This window comes from Hylaeus anthracinus, unplaced genomic scaffold (assembly GCF_026225885.1).
Source record: "Hylaeus anthracinus isolate JK02 unplaced genomic scaffold, UHH_iyHylAnth1.0_haploid 12000, whole genome shotgun sequence".
In the NCBI taxonomy this organism is placed as follows: Eukaryota; Metazoa; Arthropoda; class Insecta; order Hymenoptera; family Colletidae; genus Hylaeus; species Hylaeus anthracinus.
Genome location: NW_026534347.1, coordinates 2,277,563 through 2,301,539, shown reverse-complemented (window position 1 = coordinate 2,301,539; position 23,977 = coordinate 2,277,563). Strand labels below are relative to the sequence as shown.

At 33.9% G+C, this 23,977-nt stretch overlaps 4 protein-coding genes across 12 annotated transcripts; 2 read left to right on the top strand and 2 right to left on the bottom strand.

The window, feature by feature from the left end:
• Positions 1-646: 646 nt before the first annotated feature.
• On the top strand, positions 647-9,266 carry LOC128890221 (vitellogenin receptor). 4 transcript variants are annotated; one of them, XM_054148518.1, is made up of 27 exons: positions 647-796; positions 1,159-1,225; positions 1,306-1,433; positions 1,665-1,802; positions 1,883-1,988; positions 2,070-2,219; positions 2,323-2,439; positions 2,501-2,626; positions 2,715-2,930; positions 2,996-4,076; positions 4,148-4,350; positions 4,424-4,576; positions 4,664-4,791; positions 4,938-5,062; positions 5,160-5,359; positions 5,895-6,070; positions 6,176-6,420; positions 6,490-6,797; positions 6,861-7,100; positions 7,224-7,376; positions 7,502-7,647; positions 7,724-7,815; positions 7,886-8,123; positions 8,197-8,374; positions 8,464-8,758; positions 8,844-8,961; positions 9,048-9,266. In XM_054148518.1, exons 2-27 carry the CDS (start codon positions 1,162-1,164, stop codon positions 9,162-9,164), a joined length of 5,241 nt encoding a protein of 1,746 aa, XP_054004493.1. In that variant the 5' UTR covers positions 647-796; positions 1,159-1,161; the 3' UTR covers positions 9,165-9,266. The 4 variants fall into 4 exon arrangements, with proteins under 4 accessions (XP_054004493.1, XP_054004492.1, XP_054004496.1 ...); XM_054148517.1 differs by having other exon boundaries at positions 9,045-9,266; XM_054148521.1 differs by having other exon boundaries at positions 8,844-8,966.
• A 110-nt stretch (positions 9,267-9,376) lies between these two features.
• Positions 9,377-12,122, bottom strand: LOC128890227 (glutathione synthetase-like). The gene is made up of 11 exons (XM_054148540.1): positions 11,626-12,122; positions 11,323-11,506; positions 11,173-11,248; positions 10,971-11,095; positions 10,850-10,892; positions 10,710-10,783; positions 10,471-10,635; positions 10,195-10,348; positions 10,007-10,114; positions 9,645-9,931; positions 9,377-9,568 (listed from the first exon to the last, which is right to left on the bottom strand). The coding sequence occupies exons 1-11, from the start codon at positions 11,723-11,725 to the stop codon at positions 9,445-9,447; spliced, it is 1,440 nt and encodes a 479-aa protein (XP_054004515.1). The 5' UTR covers positions 11,726-12,122; the 3' UTR covers positions 9,377-9,444.
• A 545-nt stretch (positions 12,123-12,667) lies between these two features.
• Positions 12,668-21,451, top strand: LOC128890225 (far upstream element-binding protein 3). 6 transcript variants are annotated; one of them, XM_054148536.1, is made up of 14 exons: positions 12,668-12,975; positions 13,442-13,520; positions 13,742-13,954; positions 14,121-14,250; positions 15,395-15,649; positions 15,724-15,940; positions 16,020-16,226; positions 16,314-16,500; positions 16,581-16,738; positions 16,816-16,930; positions 17,013-17,168; positions 17,240-17,445; positions 17,632-17,917; positions 18,880-19,594. In XM_054148536.1, exons 1-13 carry the CDS (start codon positions 12,892-12,894, stop codon positions 17,890-17,892), a joined length of 2,268 nt encoding a protein of 755 aa, XP_054004511.1. In that variant the 5' UTR covers positions 12,668-12,891; the 3' UTR covers positions 17,893-17,917; positions 18,880-19,594. The 6 variants fall into 6 exon arrangements, with proteins under 6 accessions (XP_054004511.1, XP_054004513.1, XP_054004508.1 ...); XM_054148538.1 differs by having other exon boundaries at positions 17,007-17,168; positions 17,644-17,917; XM_054148533.1 differs by lacking the exon at positions 18,880-19,594 and adding an exon at positions 20,583-21,451 and having other exon boundaries at positions 12,669-12,975; positions 17,007-17,168.
• LOC128890232 (GMP reductase 1-like) lies at positions 21,445-23,977 on the bottom strand. The gene is made up of 7 exons (XM_054148548.1): positions 23,843-23,977; positions 23,324-23,533; positions 22,913-23,032; positions 22,590-22,847; positions 22,311-22,499; positions 22,025-22,227; positions 21,445-21,967 (listed from the first exon to the last, which is right to left on the bottom strand). The coding sequence occupies exons 2-7, from the start codon at positions 23,408-23,410 to the stop codon at positions 21,772-21,774; spliced, it is 1,053 nt and encodes a 350-aa protein (XP_054004523.1). The 5' UTR covers positions 23,411-23,533; positions 23,843-23,977; the 3' UTR covers positions 21,445-21,771.

The window sequence follows — 23,977 nt, the reverse complement described above, 5'->3', positions numbered from 1 at the left end:
AGTCGGGGAGGAGCCGGAAATGGGGGGTAGCTGAGACGATTCTGAACAACAATTTCCTTTGCAAAAATGTCGGTGGGGGCTTCGTTAAGGAGATATTAAGCGAAAACCCCGACCAATCAGAGCGCGCGTAGACCGTTCGAGCGGCCGCAGTAGCGAAGGCTACGCGCTAGGCGGCAGCGTCAATGTCCTTCGATGCACGTCGAGTCACTTGTTCGCGTACAAGCGCGGCCGCCAGCGCGTAGCCTTCGCTACCGCGGCCGCTCGAACGGTCTACGCGCGCTCTGATTGGTCGAGGTTTTCGCTTAATATCTCCATAACGAAGCCCCCACCGACATTTTTGCAAAGGAAATTGTTGTTCAGAATCGTCTCAGCTACCCCCCATTTCCGGCTCCTCCCCGACTTTTGGGACACCCTGTATACTGAATAATCTGAAAAAAAAATTCGTACATTAACAATTGTAAAATTGCTAAACTAAATCATTGTCTTATTTGTTAATACGCTCGTATCTCCATAACCATTCGGACTTAATTGTATATTAATATAATAACATGCTCGCGGAAAATGTTCTCTTGAATACAATGAAAACGTATTCCATTTATCACGACCCACCGTGTATTTGGGGAAAGATCTCTTATATAAGTTCGGTACGTTCTCTGTACCGATCTTTAGTGTCCTGATAACAGTCGTAGCGGTAACAAGGACCTAGCAGCTTCAATACAACATCAGCATTCATAAACTCAGAATATCCTTAGAGATATTAAATCTCATTTAAACCTGTATGGTATAAAAAACCTTCGTAAGTATACCTAATGTTTATAATTTACCAATTAAATACGTTTCAGTACTGATAGAGCATTACCTTCACGCTTTTTCTAAAAAATAATATTTTACACAAAAACAAATGTACGAAGAAAAGATCTGTTATCTCGGTATTCTTCATTAAATTGTAATTATTACAAAACGCAAAATTCGTCAGGTTTCCGTTACATTTCGCGTTCAATTAAGTTGAATTAAGAGACAGTGTACCAAAATGGCCGACTTAAATTCGACGATTTTAAAATTGCGGAGTATCGTAGGATGCAGTCGTCGAACTTCTTCTCTTAAATTACTGGTTCTTTACGCCTGTTTAATTCGAAATGAATGATTGCATTGTTACAGATTATGTGCCGCAATCTATTTGTGTTCCTCGTATTGAGCGTCTTCTATTTACGCGTCGATTCCATGGGTAAATTTTGTTATATTCTAATTAAATTCAACATTGAAACAGGTTAATATTCTAATTTATTTTTGTTTTGAAATTTGAAGCTACACCGTGCCAGGAGCCCGATATGTTCTTGTGCAAGAGTGGGCAATGCATCTTATCCTCTTTTAGATGCGACGGAGAGAACGAGTGCACTGACGGATCAGACGAAGAACAATGCCATGGATATGAAGTACGTATAATCACCCTGAATCAGTCTTTCAATCTTTTAATTCGTATGTACCGAATCGTAGCTGAACGAACAATTCTTCGTTGTGCGTATGTTGATGTCGTGCCAAAGTTCGTAGAGCACAACACATTGTTGACATACGAAATGACCTGATACTTAACACACGTGTAATTATAAGTATATAATACTACATGTGTCCTAAATTATGTTTTCCACTTTCTTTGTGCGATTCAGCCCACCTTTTCTCTGGTTCAATGTGCCACGGATGAATTTCAATGTTCGAATCATTATTGCATACCGATCGAAAAGTTCTGCGATGCCAAAACTGATTGCCCCGACGGAAACGACGAGTATCCTAATTGCGTAAAAGATGTAAGATAATAAATTCGGAAATTTCAAATTCTCATTCTTCAAATGATTCAAATAATTTTTTTTTTTGATTTATTGTACAGCTAAAATGCGATACTTTTCGATGCGACGACGGTTATTGCGTGAGAAACGAATGGGTTTGTGACGGTGCACCGGATTGTCCCGATAAAAGTGATGAAATCAAATGCGGTAATTTTCGTACATCTATTTTTTAAATACCTAAAATATTGAATCAATTTCGCGATTAATATTTAAATTGATGCTTTGTAGGAAATAAAGCAGTACCACCCGAGGAATGCAACAACGAGATCGATCGATATCTGTGCAAAAATCAAAGATGCATTTTCCTGAATGCAACTTGTAACGAGAAAGACGATTGCGGCGATAATTCGGATGAAAATGCAGACGAGTGTAAGAAGGGTAAGCGACCGAAGAGATTATGCATAATCACGATGTAATTTGCATAAACCAGAGACGATTTTAGTTATAAATATAATTACGTTTTGACTATTTCGATTTGTAGCTGACTCGTCGTGTAAACAGACAGCAAAATGTGAGCACTATTGCAGAAAAACACCCGAAGGCGCTCAGTGTTCGTGTCGTTTGGGTTATCAATTATCGAACAATCGAACATGCTCAGGTAAAGATTCGATGGATTATTATTTGTCGATGAAAATGTTATTATACGTATTGCTTTGTAGATGTGAATGAATGCGAAATTTATGGCATATGCGATCAAGAGTGCGTTAACTCTGCTGGGTCCTATACATGCTCGTGTCATTCCGATTACACCTTGAACGATGATAGGAAAACTTGTAAAGCTGAAGGTAAATGATAATTGTTCCTTCAATATTCCATAATGTTTCTAAACAAATACAAATGTACTATTTTACTCTATATATAAATTGGCTACAGGTGGTGAAGCAACGATGGTGTTCTCAATCAAATCAGAAATCCGTGGCTTTTATCTCAATTCCAAATTATATTATCCGATCACTCACAATTTACAACACGCTGTAGCTGTTTCGTTAGATGCAAATTACGTGTACTGGTCCGACATTGAAAATGGAGATGAAGCAATAATCAAAAGTTTAGAAGATGGTTCTCAGCGAGAGGTCATTGTTACCACAGGTATATTAGACGAATAACCCCGACAATCCAAGAATCTTCATGTTTTCATGTTTTCTATATTTAAGGTTTAAATAGTCCCGACGACATAGCAGTGGACTGGGTAACAGGCAATGTATACTTCACTGACAGTGGTTTCATGCATATTGGTGTTTGCAGTAACGACGGTTTTTATTGCACCATTATAATTAAGAATCGTAGCGATAAACCAAGAGGTCTTGCAGTATTGCCATCGAATGGTTTGATGTATTGGACCGAGTGGGGTTTGAATTCGCGCATATTAATGGCAAGCATGGATGGAACGAACAGCAGCGTACTAGTCGCAGAAAGTTTAAAATGGCCAAACAGTTTATCTATCGATTATGCGAATAAAAGACTGTATTGGATAGATAGTAAATTAAAAATAATCGAATCGATACGACTGGATGGTACCGATCGCAGGATTGTGTTAAAGGGGGTAGCAAAGAAACCGTTTTCGCTAGCAGTATTCGAAAATAAAATCTATTGGAGCGATTGGATATCCAATACTATACAGTCGTGCGATAAATTCACTGGTAAAGATTGGGAACTTTTAGTGACCGCGAATAGCACAATTTATGGGATGCATATATATCACTCTGTCTTAAAACCCAAGATGCCAAATCCATGCAATTCAAATCCTTGTTCGCAATTGTGCTTGCTAAATTCCGAGAGTAAATATACTTGTGCTTGCACGTTAGACAAAGAACTCAATTCAGATCAACACACATGTCGTACGATCAAAAAGAATATTCACCTCGTTGTCGCTGCAAAAAATACATTCATAGACTACCACCATCAACTGTTGGGAAGACCAAAAATGACACCAACAGTTACCTTGAAACACGTTACTGCCATCACTTACAATCCTCTCACTGGTGGTCTGCTCGCAAGTGATCAGCTGACTGATAATATTTTCCAATTTGACACGAATACAGGAAGTTTGAAAAATATATTGTCTATCAAAAATGAAATACTAGGAGGAATGGACTTTGATTATATCGGGAATAATTTGTACCTGTCGGATATAAAGCAGAAAACTATCCAAGTTCACAGTTTGAACACCAACCAGAAGACAGTTTTCTACTTCCAAGACGAGCCTTACGATATCGCGCTGGTGCCGGAGAAAAGGTCTGAATTAATCTCTTTATTAATAAGCTTTGTATCGTATAGTCGTTGTTATAACAATCATAATCTTACAGTGTGATGTTCGTCGTTTTTCGTGTGAACGAAAAGTACCGCATAGACAGGATGAAGATGCATGGAATTGGTCCCAGAGTTCCAGTGGAAGGAGCCAAAACCCCCTTGTTTGGACCGAAGGTATCGTTATCTTACGATAGAGATCTAAAACGATTGTATTGGAGCGATCAAGGTACTGGTCGTATCGGTAGTGCGCCTATCTCTGGTTAGTGTTCATAATATAATCAAAATACAATTTTAATTGACGAACAAAATTGAATATCATTGCATCCTTCAAGGTTCCGAGACCAACATCTTCCGCACTGGATTGGCGGAACCTGTAAGTCTCGTTGTCCTCGGTGACTATGTCTTCTGGACTCAATACAAGTCGAAACAATTGCACTGGACCAGCAAAAGCGATACCCACCAAAAACAGAAACGCATCGCGTTACGTGAGTTAAATTAAACGAATACGGTAAAATAAAGGGAGGTTTAATGTTACTTTTTAGTAACTCTAAGAAATAATTCTGTTTCTTTAGAAACACCTGAAGATTCGGACAGGTTACTGTTAATCGGTTTGCACGGAGCGTATGTAAATGAGCACGAATGTCGTAAAAACAATGGGAACTGTTCTCATGTGTGCCTGCTATCTAATCTTCGCTCGCACGTAAGTCCAAAACGCTTCGATTAACACGTTCGTTGCCGCTTCGATTCTCATAGAAATGTTCACAAATATTCATATGGCGATCAACGTGTTAATATAATTTGCTAAATTAATGAATCCTGGTTTTCTATTTCGTGCATAACTTCCAGATTTGCGCGTGTCCCCCTGATATGATGCTAAGTGAAGATAACAGAACGTGCATTGCTCAAACAGCTTGCGAGCCTGGCGAAGTAAAATGCAGGGAACACGACAAATGCATAAAATTGCATCAAAGGTACGCTACGGAAATTTTTTATGCGTTTAATTATATTATAAATAAAATTAATTTCTTAGACGTTTTCGTAACATCGTTGTTTTGATCGTTACTTCAGATGCGACGGCGTGCAAGACTGTCCTAACGGTGAAGACGAATCGGATGTATGCGACGAACTGCAGTTGTCAAATTGTGCAAAGGACCAATTCCAGTGTCACAACGGAGAATGCGTAAACAAGGAGGCAGTTTGCAATTCCCACTACGACTGTACAGATCGATCGGACGAACAGGACTGTGATAAAAAAGAATGCAACTCTAGTAAATCAAAACATTTACTCAATATTATTTACAATGTCTTCATTGTTTACAACAATAAGACCATTTAAATTCGGCGTAACGTTATGCTAGTTATTATATACTGTGTATATAACAAAACGATATAATGTAGATCCAATCGAGGATATAAACTATTCGATAGCAATGTTCGCAATTATAATACGAACGACAAGCTCTATTATCTGATTCAATAAATTAACATTGACTAAACATTTTTTCTTACTCTTCCTACGCTTTGACTTTTCACTTTTTCCATATTTTACTTGGAAGAAATGGGGTCCTTCGATCGATCTAATTACCTCTGTGCCTTGTTAGAACTATGTTTCTCTTATATTAAATTCTTACAACCAGTTTATAACGCGCGATAAGGAACATTGAATTCGCGTAACGAATAATGATACTGTCGCGAAACATCGATATCGGAAAACAATGTTCGATATCGCGCGGACACGAATAAATTATCGACGATGCTTTGAGAATCGGCACTTATTCACAGTAGAAATTTAATATCTTTCAGAAGAGTTTGAATGTCACGAAGGGACTTGCATATCAAAATATCTCGTGTGCGACGGACAACCCGACTGCTCCGATTTTTCTGACGAAGTGAATTGCCAGATACACACGTGCGACACTGGCAGCTTCGCATGCGAAAGTAAAAAGTGCATCCCTGAAACATGGCAATGCGACGGCGAGGTGAGTCTATGATTTCTATCGACACAATGTTTAAACAAATAAAATAAGATGTTTAAATTCAAATGTTATCATTGATAATTGATATATTTTTTTCTTATAACTCAGGTCGACTGCCCAGATGGTTCCGACGAGAGTGAAACGTGTCAAAGAATGTCGTGCCCCTCTGAAATGTTCGCTTGTCACAATGGTCGTTGTATAGACTCCTCTTTAAAGTGCAACGCGGTCGACGATTGCGAGGATAACAGCGACGAGCAATACTGCGTAGAAGGAAGCACGAGTACCTTCGCAAATTGCACAGCAGACGAATACAAGTGCTATAATACGGAAATGTGTCTTTCGAAGACAGTAAGGTGTGTTAGGCCAGGGACCCTCGTACGTGGTCTTCGCCAATGTTTTTTACCCTCGATATTATTTAACAGGTGCAACGGCGTCCAGGATTGTCCAAAGAACGACGACGAACGTAACTGCGCTCGGTGCCAAAAGGGAGAATACGTTTGCGACAACCGGAAGTGCATCGATGAATCTTGGGTATGCGATACGTACAACGACTGCGGCGATGGGTCCGATGAAAGAGATTGCGACGGTAGCATAGCGAAGAAAATCGGTGTGAGCAATATTTCTAATTGCAAAGAATTCAGATGTTCCAATGGAGTTTGCCTCCCGTTCGACAAAGTGTGCGACGGAATAATAGATTGTCCAGATAGGAGCGACGAGTTCGGAGAATGCAGTAAGTATTTATACTTTTAACCATTTGTCAAAAGTCTAGGATATATCTGTATTATTTTTACAGCAACATCGTGTACAAAAAACAATCCCTGCGAGAATGTATGCTATAAGACGCCTCTGGGTTCTGCGTGCGGTTGTCGAATCGGGTATCAATTGAGCCGCGACTTTAGATCGTGCGAAGACATCAACGAATGCGAACACAATGCCTGTCCGCAGTCATGTCGCAATACGGATGGATCTTTCACTTGCTCTTGTTACGAGGGTTACGTACTTCGTAGCGACAAAATTTCTTGCAAAGTGGCTGGTAAGAAACTGAGGATCTTTATGCGAAATAAAATCTTTGGAAACGTACCTACAGAAATTGAATCTAAGCAGGAATTGATTTTACTCTGCAAATATTATTATTGCACATTAACTGTGATAACAGGACCACAGATGAAGATAATCACTGTCGCTGGAAACGACATCAGAAAATTGTCACCGAGCTTGGATTCGATCCAAGTTGTATACGAAGAACTAAACACCGAAATAAGTGGGATCGACGTGAATGCGAACGAGGGAAGCATCTATTGGAGTAACGGTAAGACATTTAAACATTTAAGTAATAAATCAATTTATTTGTGAAATGAGTTTGTACATGTGAATAATAGGTGACTTGGAAATATATGTTATTTCTGAAATAATTAATTACGATTTTGCCCCCAGATGAGTTAGGCATGATAAGTAAAGTACACTTGGAAAGTAGAGAACAAATGCTTGTTACTGGTCTTGGGAGACCAGAAGCACTTGCCGTCGACTGGATCACCGATAACGTATATTTTACCGATAACGATCATCAGAGCAGCATCAAGGTACCATACATTTATCAATCGAAATATTTGTTCGATCGAATAGATTCTGAAAAAAATGTTCTAACGACGATTGCAGGTATGTAATCTGGACCAACAGAGGTGCGCAACAGTAGTCACGATCGGGGCACGAATTAAAGCGATGTCGATCTCCGTCGATCCGAAACGGGGGTACGTTTTAAGTTTGAGTATGCATACTAAATAATTTCTAAATAATTGCAATTATAACACATTGATGCAGGTTGCTATTTTGGAGCGAAACAAGTTGGATCGAGTACGATAGACCCACTAGTTCGATATATCGGTCCAGTACAGCAGGTTCTAACGCAACAAAAATAGTATCGCGAAATGTTGGTATCGTCTATGCAATAACGATCGATCATACAAGATCTAGATTGTATTGGTCGGACACTCTCCTGAAAACTATCGAGTCCTCATATTTCGACGGTTCTGATCGTATGATATTTATGAAGACGGGTGTAAGTATAATCGGAATTTTTTACTTGTTTATTGTTCGAATAAAATGCCCTCTCCTCGTATCTAATACCTCAGGTTTATCAAGCTCTGAGCATGAATATATACGAAGATTCCATATACTGGTTGGTGGGTACAACAAGCATGTTGAAAAAATGTAAATTATTTGGCGACAAATCGTGCTCGTCGATCTCCATTGGCAAATCAAATATCGACAACCATTTTGCGATTTTGCACCCTTCGAGACAGCCTATTGGTAAGTGTATCAATGATTAATCATTTATTACCATTACAAAGTAACTGATATTAAGAAGTTGATTTATGTTTCATATCTTTGTTAAACAGGAAAGAACACTTGCGAGGGTCATAAATGTAATTACATGTGCGTATCGAATGGCAATAATTCTTTATGTATTTGTCACGATGGCCACCCGAAAGATTCCAAAGGTCTCTGCACGGAAGCCATAAATTCAAGAATTAAATTTAATTCAAAAAGTACTCGAAGTGACAAGAGTACTCGACAACAAAACGGAGCGTTAATTGGAGTAATCGTCACATTGTTAGTTTGCGTTATAGGTGTTTCGGGATATTTTTATTATCGGAAAACCAAGCCTAGCTTTTTAAAACAGAATTCTTTGAGGTAAATTAGTAAACCATTTTCAACGATTTATACAAAATATTTCCTCTTTTAAATTCCTGAATGTTATCTCATTATTTATTTACAGTATTCATTTTCAAAATCCATCGTACGACCGACGAGACGAAATGGCATCGCTCTGTTATACATCCGATTTACCTCCAGGGGAACACGAATACGTGAATCCAGTGGCTGATATGACAAAGGTAATGTAGGTATACTTTATTCAGTTTCAGGGAATTAATTTAAGAATTAATTAATAATATATTAATTTGTACCTTTTATTCAGAAGTACAAAAAACTAGTAATAGAGAACAATGAGAAACCGATAATAAGTATAGATTCCGATCTGTCGGATAACGAGATCGAAGATTCAGAATGCAAATCAAACATTCGTTTAATATATTAAGATATATATATATATAAATGAAAGTAAGCGTCGAAGTAAAATGTAATATTTATGAATATTTAATTATTTCATTTATAAAACCTGTACATAGAAAAATATTGTTGCAACATTTTAAACAATAAATAAATGAAAACAATCATCGGTATAATTTTTTTTTTAAACGTTCTAGTAGCGTTCATTGGTTTATGGTCAAAATAAATCATAATAAAAAGTACGCTGTAATACATTTTACTAACATTTGTACATACAGAATTATTTAAAATATAACTTGCTCTAAGTCTCAAATTAGGAAGGGGCCATCAACAGCGCCAATTCCTGCTGCTATTCCACCTTCGTTTTCGTTACATTGTTTAGTTCTTAAAATGTGACCTATCTCTTTGTTATATATAATATTTTCGTGGTCCCTATAAAAGAAGAAATTTGTTATCGCATGATACTTTTTAGGAAGTGAGGTTATGATAAGGACACTTTATTATTTACCCTATAATAACTCCGTAAATGCCAAGCTCTGATACAACATCGATGAACCGATTGTCATTCTCAAATGGCTCGTTTTGAGCGCGTACAATATAATTTTCTTGTACTGGCGGATAAAAACGTTCCATGAGTATCCAAGCGGTCCTCTCCTTGGAAGATCTCATAGCTTTCAAACGCTGCTTCATTTCTTCGTTATACAAATTGTTTCCACCACCTTCTCTTTGTGGTTTGAGAACATATTTTGTCGGCTCTGATATAGCTTTGTCAATGATTGTCTCTGCTTCCTCATTCTGTTTTTCCAAAAATATTAATCACATTTCTTTAAAATTAATATTTGTATAATATACATTATCTATTATGCTTACGAATTCTAACGAATAAAGTCTACCAAATATTTGCTCCAGTTGGTTTATTATAGCCTTTTCTTTTAAGAATTTCTTTAAATCGTTACTATTCGTTAAGGACTGTTGGACCTAGAATAAGTGTTATGTTATACAACATTATTCGGTAAAGAAATATATCATCCAGTACATACTTTTTACAATCAATATACCTTTTTAGTACCAGCTAAATGATACTGTATCGACGGGCATTTTATTGCGCGGGAACGTTCTATCAATAGTCTCACTGACCATTCTTGTTCTGTAGGATAGGCTTCAACTTCATAACCAGAACGGAAGTAGACTAAACCAACTTCTTCATCTCCACTAAATACATTTAAAATAATTACTAGGTCATTTTTTATCTGAACATAAACAGTGGATTTAAAAGTGCTATAGAAAACTTCCAACTTTTTTTATTATTTACTTTAACAATTACATAGACATACATTATTAATTCTTTGTTTGATCCCAATTTTGCTTCAGACACTAAATCTGTTAAACTTCTTCTGATTAGTTTAAGATAAGGATTCCTTTTACGAATTTCATATTCAAGAAATCTCTGATCGCATATATTATAAGTAATGGTTTCAACAACAAATAATATCACAGACCTAAAATTAAAAATAATAATTGTATAATGATTGCTACAAATTGTTCTCTTTTGTTGTGCAGCAAAACTTCTTACTTTTCATTGTTGTATAATTTCCATGCATGTGTTAAACCTTCACAGATAGCTTTATTGGGTTCATTTCTTGGTAGCTAAAGATTATTTAACTATTAAAGATGTTTCATAGCTTGTAAACACAAAGGAAGAAATTTACTTACATATGTTACTTTGTCTGAATCTCCCAATTCCAATAAGACATACCTATAAAAAATGTTAATATTATGACAAATACTTCAAATTCCCTCAGAGTATAATAAAGTTTTGATTATAATAATTTACTTATGACATTCAGTAGTAACTGATGATATCCCTCCAAAACTACTGGCAATAGTATTTAATTCAACTTGTTTAATCTGATCTTCATGTAACATATAATCAGACCGAAGCACACCAATGCTTATAGTCTGTAAATAGAAAATATATCAAATATTTGGAAACAAAAAAAGAATGCAATAATAGATTTGTATTAATTACAAATTACTTGACTGTATCCTTCTTTATGTACAGTTTCATAAATATTAAATAATTTTGCAGTAAATGAATCAGCAGCAATTGTACTAAAAATAACAAAATAATTAGTTACAATAATATAAGAAAAAAAGAAAGAATTTAATATTTTAATTTTATTAACCTTTCTAAACTCTTTGTAATAAAACTATGATTATGTGCAACATTATGAGTAAGTTCATTTAATACTACTTGAATTCTTTTCACTTTGTGAAAATGCTCTTTAGGAAAAGTTGATGGCAATAATGTAAATGGTAAAACTTGCACTTGATTTTTATTAAAGGATTCCCTTGGTCTGAAACTCATACCTAAAACAAGGAGTAAAACTATATTGTAACTCTTAGGAAAACTATCATTAGATGCTTTTCACCATGCAAACTGAGGCATGATTAGTTTGTAATTTTTAAAATAATTTATAAATGTGTACCATGCATAAGTGCCCAATCTCTAGCCTTGTCTATGAGACACTCCAATTCTTCTCTTGTAAAGTGTAGTGCAACACAAGATGGTAAACGAGACACTTCCATAATTTCACTAATTTAACACAATTATGCGGAATGCCAAAGAAGAAATAACAGTAGACTCGTGTCAACTATCGTTTAAAATGATTTTTAGATTAAAATGACAAGTCACTGCTTTATCTTATACCGGAGATCCTTATCTTATACCACTGCTACGCAGTGATGGCTTACAATGACTTCCTTCTTCATCATGTTCATCACTGTTATTTAGCATCATGGTCTTATGACAGTTACATGTGGTCACGTTACATGGTATTCCAAAGTATTATCAGTTATCATCATATATATAGTTATTATCAATGTGATCACGAGGTGGTACAAGCACGTGATTATTGTTACTAGATTTCATTTTTTCAACGGATAAAATATAAATGTTCAAATTAAGTGAAAGACCAAATAACTTTTCGACTTGTATAGGTAATTTATACAAATTCGTAATTTCTTATTACTTATATTTACAAGTGCAATATTATTATACATATATATATATATATATATATATTAATTTTGCGCTAGTGGCGCCGATGGTGACAAAACGCCCAAGTTTGTAGTGAAAATAGTTCATACCGTTTCTGTAAGATGGCACAAGTGATATAAAGTCACAAAAACATTGCTGGCGCCATCTATAAAAAATAGTAGGAACTATTTTCACTACAAACTTGGATGTTTTGCCACCGATGGCGCCACTTGAGCTAAAACCAGTATTAGTATATTTTATTTGTACCTGAAGTAGTGTTATAGTTACATTTCCTACAGCTTTACACTTAAATAAATAAATAAATAAATAAAATATTAAAATATTTCTGAAATTGTCTGGTACCAGAGGGCACCTGGTACCCGCTCATAGAGCTGTTTTATGAGCGTTGGCCTTTCTGTATTCACAGCTTGCTATTCGAACACGTATACATCGCGGTCTTCATAGTTGTATGTTTCATGACCGACGCTTGCGCTGTACCGTTCCTTCTGTGAAAGCACAGTTCTTTCACTCGTAAACCTCTGCTTTGTACTATTGTGTACTTTTAAACCAGAGCGTTGTAATATTTGTATTTTGTGTGAAATACGTTCGAAGCATTAAATATTAGCGTGAATTTACATAGAACGAATTGTTAATAACAATTCCCAGAAAGAAATATTGTAATAGTTCCACTCGTATTGCTGCTTCATGTTCCATCATGAGTGACTATTCAGCGGTTGCTCCGCCTCAAAATTTTAGCCAAAGCTCCGCGTTTGCGGCGGCTTTGCAACGTGCAAAACAAGTAAGTGAGTACGTCAAACTAATGTAGCATAGGTTAGGATCTAATTAAAATCTCGTAAGTAGGCTATACAGTTTTTTATACATACATAAAACCATATCCCGATATACGTTGTTAATAAACAAATAATTTGTAACCGCATTACCAACTTTATTCGTTCAGGATAATGATCTTGTATTTCAGCGTTTTCTTATTTTCATTGGAAAAGTATTGAAGAAACTAACTTTCACGTTAATGTTTATTACTGTACTAACAATGTTACGAAACATTTATGTATTGTATTGTTTACTCGAATAAAATCACTTATATTCATACAGTTGTAGAGGGTTATTTAATCTTTGGACTTTGTAAAGATAGCATAAATCTGTAGACTGAAATTTAATTGTTCAAATACCATCTAATAAATAGTTATACTATGTGTATAAGTTATTGCAATAATTGCCATGTAAATATGACTTCTAATTTTTAGATAGCTGCTAAGATTAATCCTGCTGGTGCTCAAAATAATCAAGATGCCAAGTTAAAGCGTCCTCTTGAAGACGGCTCAGGTAAGAATGTTATATACATACAAAAGTTATATTTCGTTAAATATTTTAGGAATCAGAAAATTAGGAAAACTGGAATTACTAATGTAATTTACCTAAAAATTATTATTTGAATCTTGTCAGAAATTATTTTTACATAAAGGAATGATTCTGTTGAATTCAGATGTAGCTTAACATTTCTTGAAAGTAAAAAATCCATCTTTATTTATTGGATAACAATCAAGTTATCCTTCCAGAACCAGAAGCAAAGAAAATGGCATCGTTAGTAGCAGATCCTTTAATTGGACTTCGTGGTCCACCAGGAAGTAATTCATTAGGAGATTCAAGTAGTCAAGGTGGAAGATCAGGACCAACAGGATCATCCTCAGGACCAATTGGGAATGTAGGAGGTATTTGTAATGAAGATATCAGAGTTCCAGATAAAATGGTTGGTTTGAGTAAGTACAAGTGAAATTATAAACATTTTTCTACATACAATTAAATGATTAAATATAAATTTACATGTTTGTATTTCATTAAATGTTCCTGTTATTTTATTGTGACTACACATTTTGATTTAACATTCAGTGTATGCATTATTAATTAATAATGATATGTTTGCAGTAATTGGCAGAGGTGGAGAACAAATAACAAGATTGCAAAGCGAAACAGGATGTAAGATACAGATGGCACCAGAAAGTGGTGGGCTACCTGAACGTGTTTGCACATTAACTGGCTCACGAGAAGCTGTCAAGTAACTTGTTTTTCCCTTCTTATTTCGTTAATTTTAACTACTTTGTATGCAATGCAATTTCCACTTTACAAACTCATGTCTAGATGAAAGGATTACATTATTGTGCTACATGAAGTGGCCCTTGTTAATCACACTATATAATGAAAAATATATATTTTACATTTGTACATATACTTATGTACAATATATATGTATATACAGTTATTGTATATATTGTACACATATAGAGTTATTGTGCATACATATAAATATGTATTTACATATATGTTTATACATGTTCACATATATAATAACACATGTACAGAAAAACAAACCTGCTATCCTCCTTGTATTTGATGTATAGGAAGTTTTTTAGACTCTAATTTACTTAACAAATTATCCACATAGTTAATGTCATCGATTCTCCTAGAAACACCTGAAAGTATCAACTATTTATTTCAACAAAATGGTTTTGAAAATCACTGCAGTATTGTAATATAATATTACAGTGCTTTGTACACTCTAAGCGTATCCGTTAGAAAATGTGTTCTACGCACGAATAGTACTGGTGAAATATAGTTTGCGTGTATCTAGTATACTTCATATGCTATCATTTCATGTTAACATGCATTTCTTAAATGTAGGTTACATGCTTTCGCGTACTGAAATTGTCAAATGTTTTACAGAATCTTTATTTAGCACCTGGATGTGAATAGCGGGCTCATACTTGACTTTACATATGCTTCAGAATATTTATCTCATTGAGAATTTATCCATAAGTTGTGGCTTTTAATTTAATAATTTTGTACTTACTAATAGTTTTTTGCTTTCAATAGGATATGGAGAAAGAAGGATGGAAGGAGGATAGGATATGCATGGGGACGTGTTATTCGCAACAGGAAGAAAATTGAACTTTTTATTTATTTAAATCTGCTTATAATTAAGCCTATGACATTTTAACATGGAATTTGATTTTATTATACACTTAAGAAATAACTCTCTGTCAAACAAAGAATAATGTGACATTTGTAACTTATATTTTTGGCACACAGTAGACATCACATTATGTGTTGCAAACAAATTACATTATCGTATATCGATAGATTATAATTGAACTAGAAATTATTCAAAATTATATCGCACATTTAAATTATGTGTGTTGCAGTCGAGCTAAAGAATTGGTACTATCAATTGTCAATCAGAGAAGTAGAACTGAAGGAATTGGCGATATGAATATGAGTGGGAATAATAGTGGTATGATGGGACATCCCGGATTTGTCGAAATAATGATTCCTGGGCCTAAAGTTGGTTTAATTATTGGAAAAGGGGGAGAAACGATAAAACAACTTCAAGAGAAATCTGGAGCTAAGATGGTTGTTATTCAAGAAGGACCTTCTCAAGAACAAGAAAAACCTTTGAGGTAATAATTGCAATTTTTAAAAATCGAAGGTCTTCCGACAATAGTAACAGTTGCATATGTCTTTCTTCGTGTAGGATAACGGGTGATCCACAAAAAGTTGAATATGCCAAACAATTAGTATATGAATTAATAGCTGAAAAAGAAATGCAAATGTTTCATAGAGGTGCAAGAACTAGCGATAGGAGCGGAAGTTATTCAAATGATAGCAGTTTCAATCATGGTTCTGGAGGTGGCGGCGGCGGTAGCGGCGGCGGTGGTGGAGGTGGTGGTGGAACCACCGATGGAGTAGAGGTACAATACGTATATTTTATGGATAATTAACATGCCAATGACATCCGTATACAGAAAATATAATGTATTTATTCGTCAGGTACTTGTTCCGAGAGCAGCGGTAGGCGTTGTCATTGGTAAAGGAGGAGACATGATAAAAAAAATACAGGCGGAAACTGGTGCAAGAGTTCAGTTCCAACAGGGAAGAGAAGATGGTCCCGGAGATAGAAAATGTATATTATCTGGGAAACATCAAGCTGTAGAACAAGTTCGTCAACGCATTCAAGAACTCATTGACAGTGTAATGGTAAGTACTACACTAAGCGTTTGTTCATGTTATTGTATTCTACAAGTAGAGGATATGCTATTCTTTCTTCAAATCTTATTTTCTTAGAGAAGAGATGATGGTAGAGGTAACATGGGAGCAAGAAGTGGTGGTCCGCGAGGCAATGGATTTGGCGGCAATCGTAATCCAAATGAATACGGAGGTTGGGACAGACGTCAGGGAGGACCTATGCAAGATAAAGTAGAAACAACATTTACTGTCTTATCGTCAAAGTGTGGTATTATTATTGGAAAAGGTAAAGTTGCATTAATTTACGGATATTGTTTGTGTTCGCAAAGATAAAGATAATTCAATTGTTTATTTTAATTACCATAGGCGGCGAAACTATTAAGCAAATAAATCAACAAACTGGGGCTCACTGTGAATTGGATAGAAGAAATCAAAGTAATGAAAATGAGAAAATTTTCATAATTCGTGGCAATCCTGAGCAAGTTGAACATGCAAAAAGAATATTTAGTGAAAAATTAGGCATGGTAAGTATCGGATAACCTAAAAATAAATACGATTGTTGTATCGCTAATTTATTAATTCTTCGTTAATTTAAATAAAGGCACCGGCTAACCCATCGTTTACTGGCGCACAAGGGGCAATCGGATATAACCCAACCTGGAATACTGGAACAGCTTATCAAGCATGGCCAAATCAACCTCAAACAACCGATACAAGTACGTTTACTTTTATTTTTTTATTAAGAAAGTACAAATACTTAATTCTTAAGTATACAATTATTTATTGTTATAGATGCAGGCAACCAAGCACCTGTTCAAGTAAATCCACAAACAGGACAACCGGATTATAGTGCGCAATGGGCGGAATATTACAGATCGCTCGGTATGCATAGAGAAGCAGATATGATCGAGCAACAAGCGAAACAAGGAAAACAGGATCACAATCCACCAACAGGTAAATAATAATAAATGATACAACAATTTTTGTTCATTAATTCTTCAACTTACGAATATCCATTCTTACAGGGAATCCTCCGAATCAACCTAACCCTACAACAGCTGGTAATTCTGGACCAGCTCCACAACAGCAACAACCTCAACAACCACAGCAAACGGGAGCTACTCAAAATGGAGGTCAAGCCGACTACAGTGCACAATGGGCAGAATACTATAGAAGTATTGGTAAAATAAAAGAAGCAGAAGCTATAGAAGCTCAAATGAAAGCGGGAAAGGTACGTTAACGCTACAAGCAAGAAAGAACTATAATAAACCTGGCTTTTATACAGGGTGAACCACCAAATTTCATCACCTCGAATAGCTCTTGAATTGTATGGTTGAAGTCATTAAGCTGTTTGAGGTTATAGGTTAGGTGATTCGCCCTGTATGAAAACCGATAAGATAATACGCTCAAATTTTAGTTGGGAATGCAGAACAATCAAATGGCTCAACAACAAATGCAACAGAGCATGCAAGGTCAATCAGGTCCACCGGGCGGTGCTCCTAACGCGTTTCCACAAACTTATGGTAGTTATCCAACAATAAATCCTGGTTCAACTCCGACGGGGTATTACGCAGCAGGGGCTGGATCTGCCACCCAACCACAAGCTGGTCAACAAAATCCATCTTTCCCCGGGGGCTATCAGAACTATCCTTATTCGCAAACGAATACAGAAAGTTAAACTTCCATCAAGGAAAACATAAACTGTAAGTGTTAATTTCTGCGTGTTACATAAATACTTGAATACAAATTAGAAAATTGTATGATACGATATTTCATTTAATAATGTAACAAGAATATTGGCACTCATGTATATTTTTAATTCTACCGTATGATTACGATATAATATAGAATATTCACAAATTATGTGGTACTACCAGTTACATATATTTACCCATTTTTTTACTTTTTTATATCATACAATTTTGTTCGAACTTTAATTTTTTATATTAAGTCAATGTAAAATTGAGTGCAATAATAACATTCAATTCTTAAATTGTTGAAGTAGTTTCTGAAAATCGTGAAAAAAATTTGTGTATATGAAATTCGAATACATCGTTTCCTAATCTATAAGTTAATTTGATTTATAATTTGTTTCCCGAATTAATTTTTCATTGGCTATGATAAATTTGCAAACTAAAAAACGTTGTATTTGAAATTCCTATTAATGCAGTTTTTATATCAAACAAACATAATTCATGAGTAATATGTGTATTATTATTCTATTTTATACATATGTCAACGTTTCAGTGTAAAATACAATACATAACACAATTCTTTCAATATATCATACTATATACGGAGTAATTTTACTTTAATACGTTATTCTTCCATATGTATTTGCAATATTTATATATTAATTATGTAATTGACCATGTACTATTATATTCGATCACTTGTATTTATATTGGCTTGATATTTATCGTTTATTATGAAAATCAATGGTGTAAGAAGAGAATACCATATGCGCGCTGATAACTGTTGATACTTTCAGGGAGTGAAATGTTGATAAAAATGATAGATTCTTAATATTTTAATGATGGTCTTAATATCTTATGATGGTTTATCTGGTTATTGAAACAATATATTTTACACCTTTGAAAGTACATTTACAGTATATATCTATATACGTTTCATATGTTTTATTATAATTGTTTGTTTATTTCAGATAGTTTTCAGATAGTTTCCCAATGGGATGTGGTTAATGCCTGCTGTAACTTCATACACTGTTTACAATAAATTACGATAGTTGATCGCTTCGCAAAACTCATAAAACTTTGAAAAATGCCACTAGAACCGACTATGTTCTATTTATACTATAATATTTTGTGTTTTTTTTTATATACAAAGACATATATACATATTGTAGGATACTCATGGTTTTAATTTTAAGTAATGAAAAGTGCCCGAAGTTTATCATTATAATATAATATCGACATGATGTCTACTTGTGTTCTACTTATAGTATTGTATGTATTTTTGTTCCATAACACCTGATTGTAACATAAATTGAAACTGACAGGTGAAGCAGCAGGTCAGAAACAGGAACGGGGAATCTACAACAATATCCATATTATTATGCTTCCCATTTGTCATAAAAAGTACTAAAAATTATCTTTAAAAATGTATTGATAAGAGATACATCTAGAACTTATTTCAATATGTCATTATTTATGTTTCACTGTCTCATTCATGAAACATTTGTCTTTAGAAGAATAGAAAATCTTTATAGCGTAAATGGCTGTACAGACAGCCAATATTCGTTTTTATTGTCTATGAATTGTTTGATCTATTATGTATGCAAGAGAATATGATACACGTATGATGGTCTACGTACACGCATATACTATTATAACAATACTAAATACAATTTTACCTTGGTTCCTTTGCTTTTTCTTGTCAAGTACCACTACTATTTTTAGATTTTTGGAGCTGCCAATTGTAGGGATGTTTACCCGTTCTTCGATAAATTTCATCATGGAGATCTACTATTTTAAATCTTTCATTCAGCATTCTATGTGTTTACATTCAAAGGAATCAGGACCTGCAAAACTGGAGGGTTATGGATGGCATATCAAATCACTGTTTGTTACGTATAACTTGTATAATCATATATATTGTTTAATAATTAATCAAATGGTTATTCACATGAATGTATTAATCATAGTACCTAATTATCGATGGATTTTACTAGTTATATGTAAAACTTACATTTTCAAATTATTTACATTTATTCAAACTTGAAATTGAATAATTTATTAATATTTACTAGTTAAAATTATAAGATGAACAAAACGAAAGTTCAAAATATCATCTGTATCAAATGGCAGAATCAGAATAATTTGATTTTACGATTTATATCGTGTACACAGTTTAAATATTTACTACATATTTAAATTGTGTTGTCTAAAAACACGTGTACAAGAGTGACTGATAATTTTTTGTTATATTCTTGTTGTTCCTTTTTATGTTATATTTTACTTATTTGTAGTTAAAATAAATCTGATTTTTTATGTAACAAACTTTCAAATATGTTATGAAATTAAAATTCTTTTTCTCCAGTCATACATTTATTAGGTGAAATTTTAAAACACAAAATCAATACTTTTCAGGATAAACATTTTATTTATATAATGTAATATAATTAATTATTTTCTTTATATTATTTAAATATAATTTCATAGTTGAATATGTGTGTGTGTATATACATTTAACACAAGCAATATAATCTCAGTAAAAGTTTATACAAATAACGACTTATTAAACCACAGTCTAATTTAGTTGTATCTACGATCCATACGAAATTAATGTTGCCACATAAATGATAGGGATGAAAAGTATTCAAATTTTGATTTATTTTTTTTGTTTCAGTCGTGAATTAAAACGGGCAGTGGTTTGGTATAACTTTAAGTAACGGACAATTTACTACCAATTGTTTATTAACAATTGTTCACTGTGTCTATCAAGTCTTACGTATCGTTTCGTAAAATTTGAATAAGCGTAACTAAAAAGTTTGTAATATGAATAGTATCTTAAACGTAAATATTTAAGTTAAAGAAAATAGTTCTCTTTTTGTTTTATATTACAGCATGTACGTAACAGAATTTATATTTACATCTATGTATTTCAAGAGTATGTTTTTTTATGTATCAATTACAATTCATAATCGAAGTAAGTAAAAATAAACAGTACTTGGTTTTTTTTCAACTACTATCAAAGGTTGTTTGTAAGTAATCAATTCATTTTGTATTATGTATTAATAACAAAATTTAAATATAATTGCAAGGACTAAATTTTGTACAGAATGTTTTTAAAAATTACATTATAACATACATTATATTTTTCGAATTATAACAATGAATAAAGAGTAATGAAAATGTTTCAGGCACAACGGAACTTACCATTGCTTCTAACGAAGAAAATCAATTGGTAGGTATAAATATGTTTGTAATATTTTATACATTATATTACTTTCAGCATTCGTAGAAAGGGAGAAATAGGGTCGTAAGGAAAGGTTTGTAAAAGTATGAATTTTTAACAGGATGGTAGAAATCTTTTTTCAATAAATTTTTTAATTGTCTTTAGAATATATTTTATTTGGCTTATGTATTTTAAATATGTTATTCTGTTTTATATTAACATGTGTTGCAAGTAAATTCGCTTTGTACATATGTACATACGACTTATTGAAAGCTATTACATGTATTATGTATATCAAATACGAATTCATTTATTTTGATATATTTAAATGCTGCTTATTTGTTAAAAACATATAATAATACAGATATATATGTACAGTTATGCGTACAATGTTCATAAAAAGAATATAAATACAATAATAGAATGTATATTTGTGCTTCAAGCGTTTAATACTTCCTTTGAGCTCTATAATTGTAATTCAAAATTATTGTCAAAACGTATATACATCTATGTTAATTATAGCCTCGTAAGTTTTGTAAATATTATTTGCCAGCAAATAATACAAATTCATTGGTTGACCTAATCGGGAGAACTTTTCAACTAAATCTGTACTACAAGAAATCGTACTATTAAGACAACTTCAAACTTCCGGTGGTGGGCCATACATGGGATTTAATTGTTGCGTACAACGTATAAATGTAGCACGACGTGGTAATTCGCGTAATCGCGAAGCTCCCGTGTACGTACACGCAGAGCGTAGACCGCCCAGTATGTCTAAAATAGTATTTTCCACTAGACCTTTGTAAGGTACTTCTACAGTTTTACCTTCCGAAGATCTAAACAAATTAAAAAACGATTACGGTCAAGGCATTTCCAATTATTTGTATACAAACCTGTATTCAGCAACACCTCCAGCGTGTTTCTTCATTGCTGTGCTCGAAGCCATGCCGTAAAATAATTTCAATTTTCTCCCATTCTTTTCTATGACTTCTCCTCCACATTCGTCATGTCCAGCAAACATACCGCCTGCCATCACGAAATCGGCCCCAGCGCCAAAAGCTTTTGCTAAGTCGCCTGGACAAGTACAACCTCCATCCTAGAATCATTTGGTGTACAAGGATGTAAGAAGGTTTCATTACCTGTATTGCTACTTGTAAAGTTATAGTATATAATATTTACCGAAATTATATGACCTTTTAAACCGTGAGCAGCATCAGCACATTCGATTACAGCACTTAACTGTGGATATCCTACACCAGTTTTCATGCGTGTAGTACACACAGATCCAGGGCCAATACCAACTTTAATCACATCTGCTCCAGATAGTATCAGTTCTTCTACCATTTCTCCAGTTACCACATTCCCTGCCTATAGAGAAATAAATGGTACTAAATAATTAAGCAATATTTTTTTTGTGATCCTTTTAGAAATGATAACAAAAATTACAGAATTACTTACGATTATAGTATGACTAGGGTACTCGGCTCTCACTTTCCTAACATATTCTACAAAATGTTGCGAATATCCATTAGCAACATCTAAACAAATGAAAGATAGTTCAGGGACAGCAGCTAGAACACTGGACAATCGTTCAAAGTCTTCTTTTCCTGTACCAGAACTAGCAGCTACATTTTTAAGGCATTCATGATTTTGTATCGCAAAATCTTTCCATTCCTCTGCAGTATAATATTTATGAATAGTAGTGAAGAGACCATGCTAGAATATAACAAAACTAATATAAAAATTTGAATTGATGAGTATTATATGGTGTTAAAATGTACCTTGGATAATGCCTTTGCCATTTCAAATGTTCCTACTGTATCCATATTTGATGCCATCACAGGAATTCCCTTGTAAGTTTGTTTTGAATTACGAAATGTAATTTCTCTGAATAGATCAACCTAAAATTGTAAAACGTATTGCTCATTACCAAATAATTCAAATTTAAAAAATTAGAAAACATGATATTTCTGGTTAAGTTAAATGAAACAGTTTCTAAGGACATTTTTTTTATTATACGGATGTATGAGAGTATTTTTCAGTGCTAGATTCCAAGAAAAAAAGTTGGGTGTGTTCTATCATTATAATTTTAGATTATGTTCTACTGTGCATACCATTTAAATGGGTTTCATAAAAAAGATCTAAGGATGCAGACATATGTAAACTTTCGTGAAATTGAAAATATTACTTACATCGGATCTACTTTTCAATGTACTCCTTTTCGGACGTAACAAAACGTCTTTGAAATCTAATTTGATGTCGTTTATGATGTTAGGCATCTTGATAGGCGATTATTTATGTCACTTTTATCACACGACTTCGAACGTTCGAGCTGAGTTACGAGGACGAATGTGTTCACATCACCGTGTTCTTTGCTTGTAAATAGTTTCGCGGCGATCTCCCTAAAGGCGTACATACATACTGATACATACTAGTATTGTCGTTTAGTTGTGTTAATAAAAGCAATAAGTATCATTGCGTTTTATTGAATGTCATTGGTTTAACCATGTTTAATAGAAAGAATTACTAATAATGTTGCAAGATAGCTTCGGTATTCACCGACCAATGTAAATAAGACAATTGTAAAAACATCAAGTAGCGAAATAATGAAATTATTTTGTATAATAGAATATATTATTTTCATGCATCACTTTTAACGAATTCGAAATAATGAAATAACGATTTTATTTTATATACATTTATTAACCCACCTACACTTTTTACTTTCAAATTATATGAGAGAAAACGGAATTCTATTATCGACTGCAACGGCTATAACTGCAGTTTCTCGCAATCATTACTTTTATGCTGAATCGACATAACTGTTGCTAAGCAGTTTTCATAAA

Excerpts from the sequence above, each read along its gene's own strand:
- LOC128890221 (XM_054148517.1), top strand. The coding sequence starts at position 1,162 with ATGTGCCGCAATCTATTTGTGTTCCTCGTATTGAGCGTCTTCTATTTA. Across the intron at positions 8,124-8,196 it reads TGATATTTATGAAGACGGGT|GTTTATCAAGCTCTGAGCAT; the intron begins GTAAGTATAATC and ends CTAATACCTCAG. Across the intron at positions 8,375-8,463 it reads CCCTTCGAGACAGCCTATTG|GAAAGAACACTTGCGAGGGT; the intron begins GTAAGTGTATCA and ends TTTGTTAAACAG.
- LOC128890227 (XM_054148540.1), bottom strand. The coding sequence starts at position 11,725 with ATGGAAGTGTCTCGTTTACCATCTTGTGTTGCACTACACTTTACAAGA. Across the intron at positions 10,115-10,194 it reads ATTTAGCTGGTACTAAAAAG|GTCCAACAGTCCTTAACGAA; the intron begins GTATATTGATTG and ends CACTTATTCTAG. Across the intron at positions 9,569-9,644 it reads ATTTACGGAGTTATTATAGG|GGACCACGAAAATATTATAT; the intron begins GTAAATAATAAA and ends CTTCTTTTATAG.
- LOC128890225 (XM_054148533.1), top strand. The coding sequence starts at position 12,892 with ATGAGTGACTATTCAGCGGTTGCTCCGCCTCAAAATTTTAGCCAAAGC. Across the intron at positions 13,955-14,120 it reads AGATAAAATGGTTGGTTTGA|TAATTGGCAGAGGTGGAGAA; the intron begins GTAAGTACAAGT and ends ATATGTTTGCAG. Across the intron at positions 15,941-16,019 it reads GAACCACCGATGGAGTAGAG|GTACTTGTTCCGAGAGCAGC; the intron begins GTACAATACGTA and ends TTTATTCGTCAG.
- LOC128890232 (XM_054148548.1), bottom strand. The coding sequence starts at position 23,410 with ATGCCTAACATCATAAACGACATCAAATTAGATTTCAAAGACGTTTTG. Across the intron at positions 22,500-22,589 it reads ACCCTAGTCATACTATAATC|GCAGGGAATGTGGTAACTGG; the intron begins GTAAGTAATTCT and ends ATTTCTCTATAG. Across the intron at positions 21,968-22,024 it reads GGAGGTGTTGCTGAATACAG|ATCTTCGGAAGGTAAAACTG; the intron begins GTTTGTATACAA and ends TAATTTGTTTAG.